This window comes from Pogona vitticeps, chromosome 5, assembly GCF_051106095.1.
Source record: "Pogona vitticeps strain Pit_001003342236 chromosome 5, PviZW2.1, whole genome shotgun sequence".
Taxonomy (NCBI): domain Eukaryota; kingdom Metazoa; phylum Chordata; class Lepidosauria; order Squamata; family Agamidae; genus Pogona; species Pogona vitticeps.
In genome coordinates this window covers 67,445,001-67,463,620 of record NC_135787.1, presented here as the reverse complement: position 1 = coordinate 67,463,620, position 18,620 = coordinate 67,445,001, and the positions used below count along the sequence as shown (strand labels likewise).

Below are 18,620 nucleotides of genomic sequence, written 5' to 3'. Positions count from 1 at the left end.
TGAAGCCAAGCTGTGAATGTGATGTTGAAAGAAGTGACAGAAGGGAACGATAACAGTACATTATTTGTACATCAGATGTGGCATTTAACATCTGTCACTACATATTTTGGAGAACATCAGCTGGAAATTGCTTAGAAGGTCAAAGGGAGGGCAAACAGAGATCAAGCCAAGGAAATGTTGGTGGAAAAACAATATAATAATTGGATTCAGAATGATGGAATGAAAAGGGAGCAACAAAGAGAATGTTGGTTCTTAAAGTGATATTCATTTATTTCTCAGATCGTGTCATTACTTATTTGATTTTAACATTATTTTCCAAATATTTCTTGATCGATCTTCAGATATCAGTAAGTTCAATACATGAACTATTTGTTTTCCTGCCTGGTTCTGCCATTCAACAGTCAGTGGCTGAAATCCAATAGTATGTAACAACTAGAGTAGGACCACTGAATTAATAAAACTTATCTAAAACTTACCAAATCCCCATTGATTCAGTGGGTCTTCTCTTGTTGTGACTTAGCACTGGATTTCAGACACTTTTCACAAAAGCATCCATTCTTTTGCTTAGATCTCTTCCTAAGTTCCATGTGTTCTCTCTCAACCTCTCTTTCCATGACCAGTACCCTCTTCAGGAACTCCACTGGTGCAGCAGGATGACTAGGAATGTGCCATTTTTTTGTGCTGCAGCTCCTAGAATTCTCTAATCATTCCCCAGGCAAAATTCTGGGAGTTCCAGCCCACAGACACACAGTGACAGGGTTGAGTCTCCTGGACTGCTCAAGAACCAGAGGCTATGACATCATCTGCCACCCTCTTCAGGCTTCCTGTTTCTTCTTAAATTCTGCAGTCCTCCCAGGAGCGGGGAGAAAAATTGATTTTCCCAGGAATTGTATGCTGTTGAAAGTTATCCCTGTTAAGTATAAGAAGGTGGCTTAGTCTTGAATGGACCATTAAGATACATTTACTTTACAAAAAAGTTGTTCCTCATTTGTTGATATGGATCAATCCATCTGTTTGCATCTTGCATTCTTCTTGGGGGGTGGTGGCAGGGACTGTCACAGTTCATGCCTTTACTTCCAAATTTGCTACTGTATCAGGGAGTAGCAATCAAGGCTAATTGGTAACTACTGCTAAATGACTCCTGCATGAATTTGTCACTCCTTTTTCTTAAGGCCATCTGAATTAGCAGCCATCCTAATATGTGTGGCAGAGAATTCTTATAGGTTGTATGGTGTTCTTTTTTGTTTTTCCTAAATGTACTGCCAATTGAATTCAGTACACGAGTCAGAGGGAATTTTGTTGATTCTAGAGTGAAGATAAATATCCCTTACCTGTTCTGTCAGTGTTTAATAAACCAGAGGTGGGCAACATTGGCAGTGTCCAGCTCCTTACACATTTCTGTTGCCCCAGTTGCCCACCCTCACCACATTTCATCAGATCATGGAATTTCAGAGATATGCCACTTTAAAATAAGGCAAAACAAGGTATGTGGGGGAGAATGTGCCTTGATCTGAGCTTTTGGAGACCTTCCACCAGTCTGAATTTACAATATGGAGCTAGATGGCCCAATGGTCTACCTCAGTATAAAACAGCTTCCTGTGTTCAGATTAAGCAGCAAATTCAATAACAGTAATGTGATAGAATGCCCCAGTCAATTCTGGTGGCAGAATGACACCCCTTGGCAGAAGCTGCCCATCCCAATTATGAACTGGGACAGAAATTAAACACATTGAAAAAACACGGAAAAATTTAGAAAGGTAAACTTGTTTTGCTTCCATGTAAAAACATGTCATACAAAAGGCATCTGTCATTAATATCTGATTCTGGACTAATGTCATATTTATACTTCACTCTTATTTCAAATGATTATTATACATGATCTACATTGCCCAATGAAGAAAGTTTCACATTTAAAAAAACATATATATTAAAGATTTTTATTTACATATATTTAAAAACTGATATAACATAGCTCTTCATACTTCACAACATGATAATACATTGATATACTTTTTTTAAACTCTAGTAATAAACAATTCTTTTGTTTTCCTAAAAGGGAATAATACACCATGTAGAAATTTTGTGTTGGAATGTAAATACTTACTACAATAGTCTAACTCAATTAAAATTTGTTAGACAGACTGTACAGTATCAAATTTAGTTTATATTGGCTTGTATATATGCTTTTTAAGGAAGAATGAAATTATACTGTCCTGCAAAAAGTTGAGAACATGAGTTGAATGTATTTTTCCCTTTCAGTTATCAGAAATATATGGCCACTAGTAAATTTCTGTTTTTTAGATATATAATTTTTAACTTTCTAAAAAGTATATAATGTACTAGACTGAAAAACTAATCTCCCCTTTCCCCTCAAAAACCTAACATGTTGAACCCATGCAAGATTTTGGAAACTGGAGAGAAAATAACAAATAGGTTTTTTCAAGAATTTCCAAGACATTTTCTTATTGTGTGATGTTTATGCCCATAAAAAGCTTCTGTGTGTAGTGTTGCACAAATGCAGACTTTCTGAACACAACAGATACACTAGTTAAAAGTGCAAAAGAAAAAAATATGAAAAGATTTGATTCTGTGGGTGGCTGCCGCTTCAGTTTAGTAGCTTGTCTCTGTTACAAAATCAGTTTTTATATTTATGGAACAAAATAAAAGAAATTGGATATTGGCTTTGGAGTTTTAGCATCTCCCCAAAACAAAAATTTCTGTATGGTTACAGAAGACATGCACTTGATTCTGTTTGGTTGTATTGCGGAGCATCTTTTATCTCGGTGAGATATTTTTACTCATATCAATTAATATTAGTTGCTGGGGGAAGAGGCAAATACAAAGGCACATATAAAACACTTTGTTGGGGTGCTTTGTATCCCTGCCATTATGGGTTTTTCAGAATGAAAACTTAGTATGGCCATTTACATCTGAGTCCAGCAAGGACTCTCCGTGGAAGGAAGAAGACAGGGCTGGTTTGCTCTGTTTTTAAGGATGGAAAGAATGCCATTTGGTTGGTTCAGACCTAACTGATACATATTTTCAAGATTACATTTTAAGTAAAATAAAAACAAACATAAGGAGAAAAGTCCAAGCTTAACATCAAAGTGCAAGACACACATTTTTCAAGGGCTTTTTCAATACCGAAGGCAATTATTAGCCTTGATTATTACTGAAAATTCCTTTGGGTACATGCTTCTTGGGTGGCACCACTGAGAAAAGGTTAGCTACAAAAGTGACCTGCATGGCTCAAAGCCTTTAATCAGCTCCAGTTGGTTGCTGCAAACTGACCTTGATGAAGATAGCTTGCCCACAAATACTTATGTTCCGGTAACCTCCCTTTAGACAACCACAATTATTTGTTTCCCTTAAATAGTTTAGAACAAAAAATAGAGCTGTAAGAAGAGTGGCTTGACATTATTTAGTGAGGCCAAGTCTGTTGACCACATAGCCAAAGCACTTTATCAGCGGTAGTAACTCCCAGACCTTTTTCTGGGTCGGGCTGTAACCTTCAAAGCCCTAAATGGCTTGAGAACAGATCTATTGATAGCCTGCCGTCTCCCATATATGCCCTTCTTGAACTTTAAGATCTGCACTAAAGGTATGTATTTTATGCTGTCAAGTTGCAACTATAGGGCTTAGGGCTTTTAAAGTAAGTAATGCATTTAAAAAGTGGTTTTACCAGTGCCCTCCCCCCCACATGTGAGTGTCCATTACTGAGTGGGGATTTAAACCCTATCCTATCTTTATCTACTACACCACACTGGACATCCAAAGGCTCCCGCCCTATAATGTGAAATAGGTGTCGCTTTTCTGTAGTGTGATACATCACTTGTGCAATACCCTTCCCAGAAAGCTTCCTCTGTGATGTCTTTGGTCTTTTCTGGTGCCTGGTAAAGGCTAAGATGTTCAGCTAGGCCTCTGCATCTTTTAAAATTGGGTTCTCAATTAAAATTGCGTTCATCTATACAGAACCATAAAAAATTATTTTTAAAAATTTAAACTGTAGTTTAATGATGTGCCTGTTTGTGAGCTACTTTGAGAACTTATCTGATGGAATAGCTATATATGTACAGAAATAATTAAACAATGACATGCAACATAAAATTGGCATAAATTATTTTAGCAAAAATGATGATTAACTACCTTGGCAAGGATCCTAAAAGTTACTAGAGGAAAAACACACCAAGCCATGTGAAAGATTATATTTTAAACTCCTCTCCTACAACTTCTCATGTAGTATATATAGAAATTACTGGGTCAGTTATTTGGATCATGGCCAACATAGTACAAGAGGCTAGAATCAGCATAAGCATCTAGAATTTAGACCACAGGTAACCAAAGCTTTGTTAAAACCCATGTACGCCTGTGAGGAAAGAGAACATGCTTACTTTGTACCCCTCATGTCTCTGATATTGCCCTACACCACACAAGGAGAGTAATCAAACCTTTGGGGTTCCAACTCTCACTCCGAATAGTCACCCATTGCACGTAGAGGGTGCTGAACCTGGAAATGCAGGGAAGAAAGACTAACATATCCCCATTCCTCCCACTATTGCTCCACATACTGTAGTTATGGACTCCTGAACAGGTATTCACTCTCTATCCACAGAACTGAAATCCAAAAGACAAACTGTCCAGTGCATTTCCCAAAATCTGGCACATGTTACGACATATTCAGCAGTTGCATGCTGACACACAGGGCCAATATGATTCTGTCAGTCTTACAAAGGCTTACACTGAAGCCTAGCTTTTTTCAGTTTAGGCAAATAGTTTTCTGACAGAAATCCAAGTTGCTTTCAGATAGCCAGCCTCCCTCCCTCCTCAGTGCTAGATTTTCTTCTGGACTGCCAGCCCTAGCTAATAATCCATAATTCATCGTAGACTGGATTTAGGTGATTATTTTCCTGTTTGGCATCAGATGAAAAATCAAAAGCCAAATATAAAGCGAATGGATGGAATTTAAACTGTATAATCAAATTATTCTGAGGTTCTTTCTTTCTGGTCAGCAGTGATTCCTGTTTCCAAAACCTTGCTCCTTTCAGTTTGAAAAGAAATGACAACCAAAGTCCAAAATACTCATATACTGATTGTGAGTTGATAGGTTATCTACAGTTTATAAGACAATCAATCCATTTAAATAGAAAAAAGATTTGTTTCACATAAAGCAAGAGAAAGTACAAAAGCACAGCTTCTGTAATTTGGTAATATTGCAATTTTACAAACATATTGCATAGAGTGTATAAGAAAATAGTTCCATCTTTTTATATATATATCTATATACAGAAGAACAACACTGACATTAAAAAAGGAAAACAAACAATTAACGTATCTTGAAAGAAGCAACTAAATCAGTGGATATTCACACATTTGAAAACAATTTTGCAATTCTGATGTAATGAAGGGAGTCCAAATCAGGGTTGTCTACAGCTGCCTGATTTGCTTGTTATTTAGCTAAGTGAGAAAAATGCCCTAAAGCAGTCTCCCTGATATATGGTGTCCTACAAATGTGTTAAGAGTACATCTCTCATCATCCCTACCTAGTATACTATTAGGGATGGTCGTCCTAAAGAAACCAATCACTGGTCATTGCAACTGTATTTCCTTATTATCACTGGTCATTTCTTTTCACCCTCTAAGCATTTTAATTGACCAGATGGCAGAAGAAAGAAAGAAATGTCAGCTTGGATCCTAATTTTTCACTTTTGCAAACTGGGAGCACTCCGATGAACACAATAAACATTCTCCTCGTGGAAGAACTCTTTCAATGTGAACATAAGCTCATTCCATACCTGGCGCAAAAGCATGTGATTGTAACCACAATCTGAGCTGAGCATTCATTCAGCTTACCCAAAGATTTTCTTTTTGGCACATTTACAATTCCAATTTCTCCTCATTCTTATGTATCTATTATGTGCAGAAAACAGCATCTGACAACACAGACCGTTTTTCCCTTTAAAACAAACAGAAATGGCAGAATACCAAGAGCACAAAACACTTCACAGATCGAAAGCATGTGACTTCCATGAAAGCAATTACAATGCATTGTTTTCTTCGTTCCAACAGAGAGCAGCTGAAGGTGCAGTGTCACTGTGTTAGATACAACAAAAAGAGCAGTCTTTGGTCTTTAATATTAAACCAATACATGAGCTGCACTTAAAAAGGAACAAACGCAACATACAAGTAACAGTGCTCAAAGAGGTCGCTATATGGTTTCATTTTCAAAAAGAAAAAGAAAAGGGGAGATAAAGAGACAGTATCCAACAGCCTTGTAGCAGGGATTTATTGATTTATTTATTTGCAGTATATGATATGAACATATTGGTGTATCATATAGTGTAGAATTGCCCAGTATCCGTTCTGTAGTAGGAACAATTCTGAAGAGGACCCCAGAAACAGGAAAGGTGAGGTACTGTTTCCCAGTAGTGCAGAAACGGACAGGATATTTTAAAATCGGCCTTCTCTGATATATACTGTATAGCCATAGCACCTGACTTAAAATTTATGTTGTTTTTTCATAGAGACTTTACCAATTTGGGAAAGTTCATTTTCCTATATGGTGAGTATGCTCGGACAACAAACGTGGAAGAATGAAATGGATCAGTGGAGTTCTTCGTGAAGTGTTTCACGTTTATAGCAACTACATGTTGCTGTCTGTTTAGCAATTCATGTGGCTCTCCATTCACCACTGCCTGAGAGCTGATCTTTCTGTATCAAATGCAAGTAGCAGCTGAGTGGCTGTCTCTGCAAGATCTTAGGGTAGTTCACCTCAGATAATCTCATCATCTTGTACTTGACCCAACGGCAGCAGCGCCAATGGTACAGACTATGCCCTGAATATAGAAACTCCCCATATTTAATTTCTGATACATGTAGCTTTCATTTAGAAGGGCTGTGGAAAACCCTGTTTTAGCCCTAGAAACCCATTAGAACAGCCATCTCCAGTACGATAAAATATTGGCCTGTCTCAGCATAAGCAGCTCAAGAACTATTATTGCCCAGGCCAGGTAACAGGTTTTAAAAGGTGCATAAAATATGTCATTCATGGCTGGGATGTGTATTTGCTTCTACAGTATCCTTGCACAACAGTTATTAATTACCCTAGAAATTCGTATTTTGCCTCACTCCTACAAAACAATGTCTGACCAGTCCAAAAGTTCAACTATTTCACATTCCCATCTATTGAAAGAACACAACTAGAGATGATTATTATTCTGGTTTGGAATACAATACTGGGACTTAGGGGGATTTTTTTTAAAAATAGGAGGGCTGTCTAGGTTTTTAGACACAACACCTACACATATTAAGGAGAGTAAGAATTCCATTTGGTTGATTTTTAAAACAAGGATTTAGTAAAATCAAGAAATGCACTAGTACATTCAATGGGAATTAAAAAAAACAATTTTAAAAAATAAATGTGAGAAGAGACTAGTCTTGACAGGTTTACCTACCCAGACAGAGGCTGCAATCCTATTGCTTAGCATACTAAGTTGCACTAGAGTAGGGTCATTAAATCAGTAGAGATTTAGTGATTCATTGATTGGAAATTTCATTGATTCAAATTGTCTTACTGTGCTTGTGACTTAATTAAAGGAAGTCACAAGAGTAGGCTCATTTAAATCTATGGAACCTATGGAGGAGCTGAATCACCAAATCCCCACTGATTCCATGGGCTTCTACTATTTGCAAATTACTGTGCTAAGCAATAGGATTTTAGCTTTTCTCTTTAGAGAACTAAAGCCTAGGTCTGAACACTTGTGCTGTCCACTATGCTTGTTCTATGGAATCATGGTTTCTTAAAGAGCTCCTTGGTTTTAACAGGTACCCATAAATTAAGCGTAACATTATATTTTCTATATTAGGAATAGGTGTTCATATTGCAGTTATTTTGTCGACTTGAGAGGAAAGATACTTTTTTTTTTTGAGGATATCACAATCTCCATAAAAGTAGCATTTTTGTGCTCCTGAAGACTTACGGGAAGAAACTCACCTTTAGAATTCATGCATTTGTAGAGCCTCTGTGGTGTTTTTGAGAAATAGAGTGCACACGAAATCATGTGCACACTTTAAAATGCAAATGACTCACTTGTGCAGTACATAAATGAAAATTCATACATATCTCCAATGTCATTTTTTTAAAAAAGGAGACATTTGGGAATCAGTTCTGCACAATTCTACTTTCTAAGTGAGAAAGGGAAAATTTAAAAACCTCATGTTTCTCTGAAATATGTCTTCTGAGAATTATTAGCTCATCATTTATTGTAATATTTTTATGGTTCAGCATCTTCCTCAGGACCTCCCAGAAGGATTACTGCAGATTGCACACAATATATTTCTTCTCTGTAAGCCCTGTAGCAGTTGTTATGGGTGTTAATATTGTGATTACCTTAATGAAAAGGGTGAAGCTAGTTTGATGCCCTAATTCTGTTTTCCAGAAATTATATTTCCTCATGGAAACAGTTTCCATTTTCCTGCCTCATTCTTGTGACCCTTTAAAATTTCTTTTGGTGATTTTTTTAAAACCTTCAATAATGCAAGATGGTTGATGGTGCTGTATTTGTTTTTCCTTCCTGTCACACATCTCTATATCACTTGGTAGCTTCCTTGGCTGCTCAAATTTCTTGATCTAAAAAGCCACATAGGAGGAGTTAAGTTTTCTTTGGGGCTTTAATTGAAGTTGTAGCAAATGTGTGTGTGTGTGGGGGGTGAGTGTGTGCTGATGCTGTTTCTAGCTACCGGAAAGATGATTGTGTAGTGAAAAGCAGAATATTGTCACCCATGCCTCATCCATGTCATAAGTGAGATCAGCTCAAAAATCCTGAACTTCACCCATGAGTACTTTTATGAAATTATCAATTGAATTGTTTTTATGAATAGAGCTTATTTTCTGTCAAATGGTTCAAAAATATCTCAAGGGAGAAATTTTCAACCAGCATTATAACATGTACAAATCTCCATGGGGACCCCTACCCCCCAAAAATCTTGGATCATAGTACCAAACCAGGCTGGCAAGGGCTTGCAGGTGAGATTCAGAGAAATGGAACAAATGTGAGACTTAAGAGTTTTTTTACATTTGTAGTGCAGATGACTCAGGATTTTCCCCATATCAAATATTTATGATGTTTTAATTTTTTTATACAATTTAATAGCAAGAACTTGAGATATTTTGTAATTAAAAGAAGGAATATGGAAAGGCCCATCCATCTCTATGTATAATGCAGTACAGTCTTTCCAACAATAATACATTTCCAGGCCAAGATATGGGTCTAAGCGTGTGAGAAACCAAGTGAAATTACAGCAGTGGTGTTTTTTAATATTTTTTTTAAAAAATAGGAATGTCTGATTTATTCTAAAAACATTCAAATTTAAATACTATCACCTGTTCCTTTAATCCAAATATGGTGGTAGGATTTTGTACTATCTAATCCTAAATTGTTCTGCAATAACATAAGACATTTGGAAAACATAAATCATAAATGAAGTAATTATAATTATAACCTCTTGCTATTTTAAGATAAATGTTGCTGAAATATCACATAAAAAGAGTAGGGAAGGGTGATCCTGCCTATATTTCAAACCACTCATGTAGATGGCATCTGAAGAATAAGATATACAATGGTGCCTCGCTTAGCGACGTTAATCTGTTCCAGGAAAAACGTTGCTAAGCAATTTAATTGCTAAGCAATTTTAAAAAGCCCATAGAAATGCATTAAAACATGTTTAATGCGTTCCTATGGGCTTAAAAACTGACCTTATGTGAAGATCCTCCATAGGGGCGGCCATTTTCGGTGCCTCTAAAGCGAGGCAAAACAGCGGGCAGCCATTTTGTTTTTCTGGTGGCCATTTTGGAACCGCCGATCAGCTGTGCAAAAAGGGTCGCTTTGCCATGATTGCTTCCCCGTGATCATCACAAAGCGATTTTTCCCCATAGGGGCCATCACTAAGCGATCGCTCTGGCGATGGCCAAAACCCCATCGCTAAGCGATTTCATCGCTCAACGGAGTGATTGCTAAGCGAGGCACCACAGTCTAGAATAATAGCTTAGTGGTTTATATATAATATTAATATAATATATATTAATATAATAATTCTGAGCAAGAGGTTGCTTTGCTCTGCATCTTACCCTCAACCACCACCACTGAAATCTGAGATGGCACATTTGAAAGTTGCTCCCAACTAGTGTTTGCACTTCCTAACTATGCTTATAAATTCTTCATTGGTACAAAATGAATTCAGTCCTGCAGCAGAACCATATCAATGTATTCAGTGCAGGCTGAGGAAGAATGTGTTTGCTTGACCACAGTGCATCAAAGGGTAAAATATGATACGATGCAGTGACCAGTGTGAATTATCAAGAGAAGTTCTCCAAACAAGACAACCCCAGCTTCTTTCTCTAATTTCTACTGCAATGCTGTCATATGTTAACTGCGTAAAGGCAGGGGCAAAACTGTTACCTATTGCCTGCTGCTTTTCTGTTATATTATTACGGTGATGCTGGATGGTTGCATTCATGCAATAGCTGCTTACAAGATTACTATACTTCGTGGCTTAAGCTACATGGAAAGGGAGGCATCAGTAATCTCCGGTGATGATGCTGTAAGCCCAGCATTACCATAAGCCATGTTTTCATACATTTCTGAGTGACTGTGGGAGCATGAAAATAAAACAGACTGTGCCCTGCGGCAGAAGACTGCAGGCAACAGTCTTTAGTTGGGGATACTGAAAAATAATCTGCAGTTTCCAGTGGCTACCATATAGCTAGAAGTCATTAAAAGAGGCATTCGTTAGTGCCTAAAGTTAATGATGTATACATAAGGCCCCCTAACAACACGTTAAAGTGGCATGTTTTCCAGTGGCAATTTTAAAAAACCCTTTTAGCATTTCATGACCTGTGTTTGGAAAATAGTTCCCCCCCCCCCCTAAAAAAGTGTATATTATATTGAAGTACGTTTTTAATCAAAACACTGCTGTGATATATAATGGGCACACCTTATTCTGAAATTATGGAGCAGGGGACTTCAGACCCTCAGGCAACAAGCAGAAAGAGGGCGAAGAACAACATTTCTTCCTACATCCGCCAAGTCCCTTTTCAACTTTCCTTCACCATTTGGACTTATCTGGTTTGGCTTGTACGCTAGCTCCCTGGCTGACCTTTCGGTTCCTGCAACAGGAACATGATGGTGGCCTGACAAATACATCGGTGTGACCCAGAGAGTTTTGGCTAAGCCTCTGAACTGAGCTTTTGGTCCTGTCACCAGGCTAAATGGTTTCTGTAGTAGTCTGGGTCAAATGGCAAGAGGTTACAGGCCTAAGAGGAGGACCATGGGCACCTTCCTGGTTGATACACTCATTTTGATTGTCATTTTGGATAACCAAAAAAAGAGAGAGAAAAAGTGGGAGTTGAGGAAAGTCCTCCTCTTCACAATAATTATTTTGAGCTGCCCAGTTGCTAATTAAAAATGAGCACTAATGACTGTGGGCAAATAATGCTAACCTACTGAGTAGAAATTGCCTGTTTAGAGAGTGTTAGCAACTTTGTCCTATCCTGTTTCAGAGCTTTGGAAACACAATTTCTAACATACTCCAGATACCTCAAGCTGTGGAAGAGTCCAAGCTATGTCCTGTGCGTTCTAGTGGATAATTTAAATAATATGAGTGGGTAGGGTGGTTACATGGATTGGATTTTTAAAAAATTTCTCCAAAAAAATTAAGACAATTCCTAAGAATTTCTACTAATATCCCATGTTCTCCCACTTTCATATTTCCTTGAGATTAAATCCAGTGGCTAGCTTTAACCAGAGTAGGCACACTGAGTAAATGGTACTTCCAGAAACATTGACCTACCAAGTTCACATGAACTCAGTGAATCTACTCTGGTATCAACTAACAATTTGATTTAGGTTGTGTTCTGCTAATCAAATAACTGCATTACACTTTAATTTGATTGTCTCCTATGACTGGATAGGATTTTTTTTAAAAAATGTTTTGCAAATGTGATACACAGAATGAACAAGATTAGTTAAGAAAATCATTGAATTTAGCCCTCTAGGTTCTGGGACAAAATAATATTTCAGACTAACCCTGTTCAGATGTAATAGAAAACCATACATTCTGAAATTATGAACAAGCTGCTTGCAACCTCTTTTGGACCATGAAAGCAGATATTTTTGTCTATGATTTTAAACAAAGCACAGTTCTCTGTAATCACGGCATCCGCAAGGAGGGACAATTGTCCCCCATTCCTCAAATGCATTATTATAATGTTCACAGATACACTATAATGAATTATACTAATTTATCACTAAGCAGCTTCACCTTCCAAGGAAAAAAAAATCTGCCCTTTCCTGTGACATTTAAAAATGGGTTCATTTACTTCACAGGTAGAGAAAACCTGGTATCCTTTAGATGCTTTAGACTACAGTTCAGAACATTCAAGCCAGCTTGGCCATAAGACAGAGATTATGGCATCATAAAACATATGCACCCCCCCAAGTCTTTAAATGTTGATATATTCAATACAGCTAAAACAAAGCACAATTCTCTGTTTGGATGTCACAGAGGACATTGAAAAATTTTGACCTACAAATGGCTGTTTTTAATCTCCTCCTCTAGTACATGGAAAAGGAGGAGGGAGAGAATGACCTTTTGAAGTTAAAATTCACTGTGGTTCATTCATGTGCTGGGTTTTCTCTTATGACCAAAGAAGGCCAGCCTGCAGTCTTAGCCCTGATTTACCAATTCACCTCCCATAACCGAGATTGCCATCAATGTTTACTCAATGCTTGCTCTCAGTTCTGCTTCTCATAACACATACATCTTTTAAATGAAGGAAAAAATTATTCATATTAGTGCAGTCATGAGTGAGCAAGCTCAGAGAGGGTGGCAGGCATCGAAAGTAACATGGAAGTCAGCCTTACCATTGAGACATCTCTCACAATAGGAAAGATTTGAAATCTTGCCTGCATTCTGGATGTTTCAAGATACCTTTGCTGAGTACAACTGCCCACAAATGTTCTTGCATCTCATCAGCATAATGTTGACTGAAATGAAGTGCAGTACACCTCAATTTCTCCAATGTCATTTTAGCAACATTTAAAATATTCACCAGGTATGTTCTCTAAACATATACCTGAAACAGAGACTTTAATTATCTATTTGTTTCCCCCATCACCACTTTCATTTAATATCTACTCATGGATCTTTAATGAGATTGGATTTTCTGATAAACTACCTTAAAGAATTTCAGAGTTGAAGCATTTCCTATTTTACATCTCCTCTTAGGCCACCTACACTCTGCACTTCTCCAGAAGTCCCAATGCACCCAGTTTCACAATGTGCAAGATCCCCTTCAAGCTCCAGAAAATTTTTTTGGGGGGTGGAAAAATATTTATAGTTAAAAGAAATGTTTCCTTAACAAACTTCTTCAATTTTGTTTTGTTTTGAAATACTGAAGTAAAATGATAATAGAAAATAGTAACTAAAAATATATATATAACATTCCAAATGCTTATCAGTGCATTTGTTCTCAATCAAATGCCTTGTGTTCAAAATGGCTTTGTTTAGATGTAACTACTCTATGAGACTCCATTTCAGAAATTTATTACAATGATATGGCCCTGCTGTCCAGTTCATTTCAATGGATGAACCCTTCGTGTGTGTGTGGATTTACTGTCTCTACTGTAATGAAAGGAGGAAATCCACACATGGAAAAGCTCCATGTTCACCCATGGGAGTCCAGATCAGGAGATGGCTCTTTTTCCCATTATAAATTATTATATCTTAAGAAAGGTGGCTAATCAGTCATCCATTTATCCATCATGGCAATTTCTTCAATGCTCTGTTGTTTCCCCACTCCCTTGTAGTATAAAATAAAATAAGTGTCCTTGTATCCTGCTCTGCCATGGAACTCCCATGATCTCATTTACATGTCACCGATCAAATCATTTCTCCCCCATGGCTTCCACAGCTCTGAAGCATCAATGCTACCAGACCATTAAGCAGGCCCCAGTCTGTCCTTTTTAAAATGAAATTGCTTTACATGCAGTAGCTAGGTAAACATTACAGAGCTGCAGAAAAGTAAAAATGGGTGTTATTTTCAGTCTGAATATGTAACACAGTATTGCTAAATGCTTCCAGAATTTTAACCTAATCTACAAAACCTTGGATGTAGGAGACAAACAGTAACAAGGCTTCCCCCCTCCCTTTTTTTTTTTAAAGGATCGGCACTCAGGGAGGGATTCTGTCTCTTGCTGTTTAAAATGAGAATTGAAGTTTAATTGTTTAGTAAAGCAAGCATTACAGAATGCTTCAAAATTTTAAAATTCAGGGATAAAAGTTTACATCCAAAAGTGATGGACATATGAAAATTGTGCTTTCAGACAGTAGAATTATTTATCATACCAATTCATCTCACCTTTAGATTCTGGGAAAATTTATATAGCATTATATCTATCTATCTATATGTATATATGTGCAGTTTCTCATTTACAGTTCCTGCAATAATCTAAAACAATGTGCTTCACTTCGTAGATAGCAAAGGCACCTGTGTTATTCTCCCTTTTGGACAAAGGTGATATTAAGATCCAGGTTTCCTGATGAAGACAACCACTTTCTTCCCCTCTTCTTTCTTCTATCGTAAATGTCCAGAAGCCAGACAAGAAGGTAGCAATTTCTTCCTTGCCCGTGCCAGAAGAGGTTGCCCTGTAGGCTGTTCGGAGCTTCATGACTGAACTAGGGAAACCGAGCAGAACTGTGAAGCAGAGGGACAGTAACAAAAAAGGCTATTCTGGTGTGTGAGGAGAGATCTGGAGTCCTTTCAGCTCCACAAACAGATGTTGCTACTGGACTGACACGTGGAGCCTGCTCCTGCTGGAGAAAGGTAGAGTTTACCATTGGGACAAACACACAGCTCATAGATAGTCTGTCGAGGAGCTGATGAACTTGGTGAGGAGGGAGAAGAAGAAAAGGAACCCAGTGGTAGATTCCCTAGCCGGATTGAGTCTGCATTTAAAAATATCTAGGAAGAGAGGGGGGAGGGGAAGAAAGGCAAGTAAGGTATTTTCACATTATTAGACTATTTTGATGAGCACATACATACTTAATTCAACACAGAGAGGAGCACTCTTCCACCATCTGATTCTGGATGGATTAACTGTGACAAAATAAAGGGTCTAACTGGTTGGATAGCTTCTTTCATCTTAGGAAGAACACTCACTTCCAGATGTTTTGGGGCCTGCTTCAAAATATATAGACTTCACGTGGATTCTGAAGAAGGGACCAAAAAGATGTGCCTTAGATCTGGTGGTTGGATCAGGACTTAGCTTGGTTCCTCCTAATCACACCATAATAATTTTTAGACCCACAGTTTTTCTATTACATTTTGAGTAAACATTGGTCTCCATTATCATGCCTCCCTCCCTCCAGATGCACCATGGCATGCATGGCGGGGCTACCATATTGGCCAGCTGGCCAGGTATTATTCAGCTTGTAGACATGTGACCTTGTGCCCATTTACAGGATTAACTGGCCCCTAGGTTTTTTTTTTAAAGACAGTGGCTAGCCTGTGCAGAATATAAGAAATCAAAACATGCAGTAACATTTCATGGATTACATTTAATGACACTATGTACGATTTGCAACAAATTGTTGCACCGTAGAGTGCTCCTGTTTCAGCCATTCAGACACATCTTTTTTGAAGCATCCCCTTCCCCTTCCCCTCCCACCCAAGCATTTTTAACCCTTAAGAGTCTGTCAACATTCTACAGCCAGTGAATTACACTTAGTCCTCATCACAGTGTTTTGGGATGCCTCACAACTTTCTCTTTTTAACTCCTGAATTTTGTACTTCTACAACTCCTGCAACTTTCAAGGTCTAATTATGCCCCCTCTTTTGTGTATGGATGGTGCCATTTTAGTGTTAGCTTGGGGTCCTTGAACATCAGAAAGAGAGCTAATGATATATAATATTACATAAAAATCAAGGAGACTGTACGTATGTATATACATGTGCATGTATACTTTTCATGCCAACTGTTTTGAAACATTAATCTTCTCTTGAAGCAAGCAAATGACAGTGCAGATACTGAGGACTGTGAATTCAGTATGAATCCATTAACAATGTGAAATACAATGTCAAATGAAAAGGAGACTTTTACTTCTTAAATTTTGGAAAATCTTGTTTGGATCTGCTGGCATTCCAGAACCCCAGCCCAGCTAGACTGTGATTTCACAATCAGTTTTTCACTCTCATCCATTTTTCTGATGTTTTTGAACACCAGAAAGAGAAACCACAGACAGAATGAACATCAAGGACATCAAGAGAGCAGCTTGTTATGCCAATGTGATAATTAGAGCTTCAGCAAAGTTCTCTAGACCTGTGCTTGGACATGAACATCAGAGTCTTGTAAAATATGTACTTTAAAATGTGGCAATGTTTTCAACAGTGACAGGAGTGCTCAGGAGAACTATCTCTTCCATAATCCCCTGGGCTCTGCTATAAATAGTATCCTCCCTTTCTTCTCATCACTGTTCCTATCACTGCCACTTGGCAGGTAAGTGAAATGGAGATATATTTGCGAGGTGAATTGTTTAAAGATGGCAAAACCATTTTTTTCCTGAGTCCTCCAATGTGCTTGGATTTTTAAATATCATTTTCCCCTGACTTTTGGAGGGGTAACAGTGGTGAATTGTGGTAATTTTCAAGTTTAGCTAAGGAGAGCTATGGAAAGCTTGCTTATCTCTAGTTAGGTTGGGGTAAATCTGCTGGTTGAGGAATAATGTTCACAATGATGTTTTGGTAAGGATTCAGTCTATTCCATTATTTACTGTAACCTCTAGAGGTGCCCTAGATAGCTGCAAAAAGCTGACGTCTACTGGACAGTTAGGAATCCATTTGTCATCCTAATTTCGTGAAACTGCTGACTTATCCACTGACAGAAACTCTGATTTTCCATGGAGCACCATCTGTAGACTAAGGCTTGCCCCTAGAGGCCTCAGTGCAAATAACCAATATAATATTTTTTTACTGATGCTTTTCATGATTTTTAGAGTGAGAACAAAAAAAATATTCTTGGGCAGTTTTGTGCTTAAAGGCTTAACCGTGCATCAATATTTAAGCATCCATTGCTTTATAGCAAATATGACAGCTCCTACCAAGAGACACACTAGTGTGGAGTCTTGTGCTGATGCTGAGAGAAAGCAATGGGACTCCATGGTAATGTAATGGCTGGCAATAAAGCCTCTCTTTGTACAACCCAAGCTATCATTATTCTGATGCAATACAAAGCTTGGGCTGATGGTTAAATATTGATATGAAGCCAAAGGCTGGGGCAGAGGGTGTAAGTACATCTAAGTTTGTGAAGTGCTTTGAAAATGAAAAGCACTGCACAGTATTATATGCTTTGGCAATATTGATTTAACTGCAGTTTATTTAGGGTAGGAAAATAGTTAATGCATTTTCCATCACTAATGTAGCAATTAAGTTTATGCATTAGTGTGCATCAATATAAATGAAGTTTGAAAAGTGCACTGGAAGAGAAAAGAAACAATATAATTCACCATGCACTGTAACACTTTGCCTTAGTGTTCATTTAAATATCCCCCAATTATTAATGCCACCAATGTATTGTTGCTGTTCATTTACAGCACAATCCTAACTAGACAAGATGGCTCACACTAGGCCTGCTGAAGCTGCGTTGACACTAAAGCCCTCCCAGCCTCAGGATACTGGAAATTACTAGTCATAGAATCACAGAATAACTGAGTTGGAAGGGGCCTATAATAAGGCCATTGGGTCCTACTCTCTGCTGATTGCAGGAATCAAAATTAAGGTAAATCTGACAGATGGTTGTCGAATTTTCTCTTGGATGCCACCAGTGTTGGAGTACTCACCACCTCCTGAGGTAATTGGCTCCATTGTTGGATTGCTCTAACAGTTAAGATTTCCCCCCTGATATTCAGCTGAAATCTTGCTTCCTATAACTTGTGCCCATTATTATATGTCCTACACTCTGAGATGATCAAGAACAGATTCTGCCCCTCCTCTGTATGACTACCTTTCAAGTATTTGAAAAGTGCCATCGTATGTCCCATCAATCTTCTTTTCTCACAGCTAAACATGCCTAGTTCTTTCAGTCTTTCTCCATAGGGCTTGGTTTCCAGTTCCCCCAGTCACCCTTTTTACCCTCCTCTGATGACCCTCACTTTGACCTAAATGTGCTGACATATTCCTTGAGACTCCTCCTCTTCTCCATCCCACCTTTTTTGCTCTTATGCTTGCAGGATTTAGTCAGCAGAGAATCCAAGGTAGCTAATCTCTGAGAACAGCCACCAGAAAAGGATGCCAGCATGAGAAGTTTCTGCCTGTTCCTCATCCCCTAGACAACATCCTTCTTTGAGTTAGGATTTGGCAGGGATGGGGACTTGAGTCACAGGACTTGCTGTCAAGTCAGACTTAAGTCATACTGGCTCAACTCGGACTCAACTTGATTCCCCCCCCCCAATGACTCAGACTTGATTCGCAACTCACCCTTCCCTTTATTTTTCCTAGGAAAAAAACTTGTTTTCAATAGCCACTTGGACTGGGGCTTGGACTTGCATTTTCTACCCACATGCATATATTT

General features: G+C 38.1%; 1 protein-coding gene and 1 long non-coding RNA gene across 2 annotated transcripts in view; one reads left to right on the top strand and one right to left on the bottom strand.

Annotated features, from left to right (window-relative positions):
- Positions 1-18,620, top strand: part of LOC144589604 (uncharacterized) — a 389,049-nt gene that overhangs the window by 280,257 nt on the left and 90,172 nt on the right. The window lies entirely within an intron of this gene.
- Positions 1,924-18,620, bottom strand: part of SGCZ (sarcoglycan zeta) — a 728,738-nt gene continuing 712,041 nt past the window's right edge. The window contains exon 8 of the mRNA XM_078394647.1: positions 1,924-15,016. Coding sequence (XP_078250773.1) covers positions 14,816-15,016 — 201 coding nt within the window. The 3' untranslated portion in view covers positions 1,924-14,815. The remainder of the gene's footprint in view (positions 15,017-18,620) is intronic.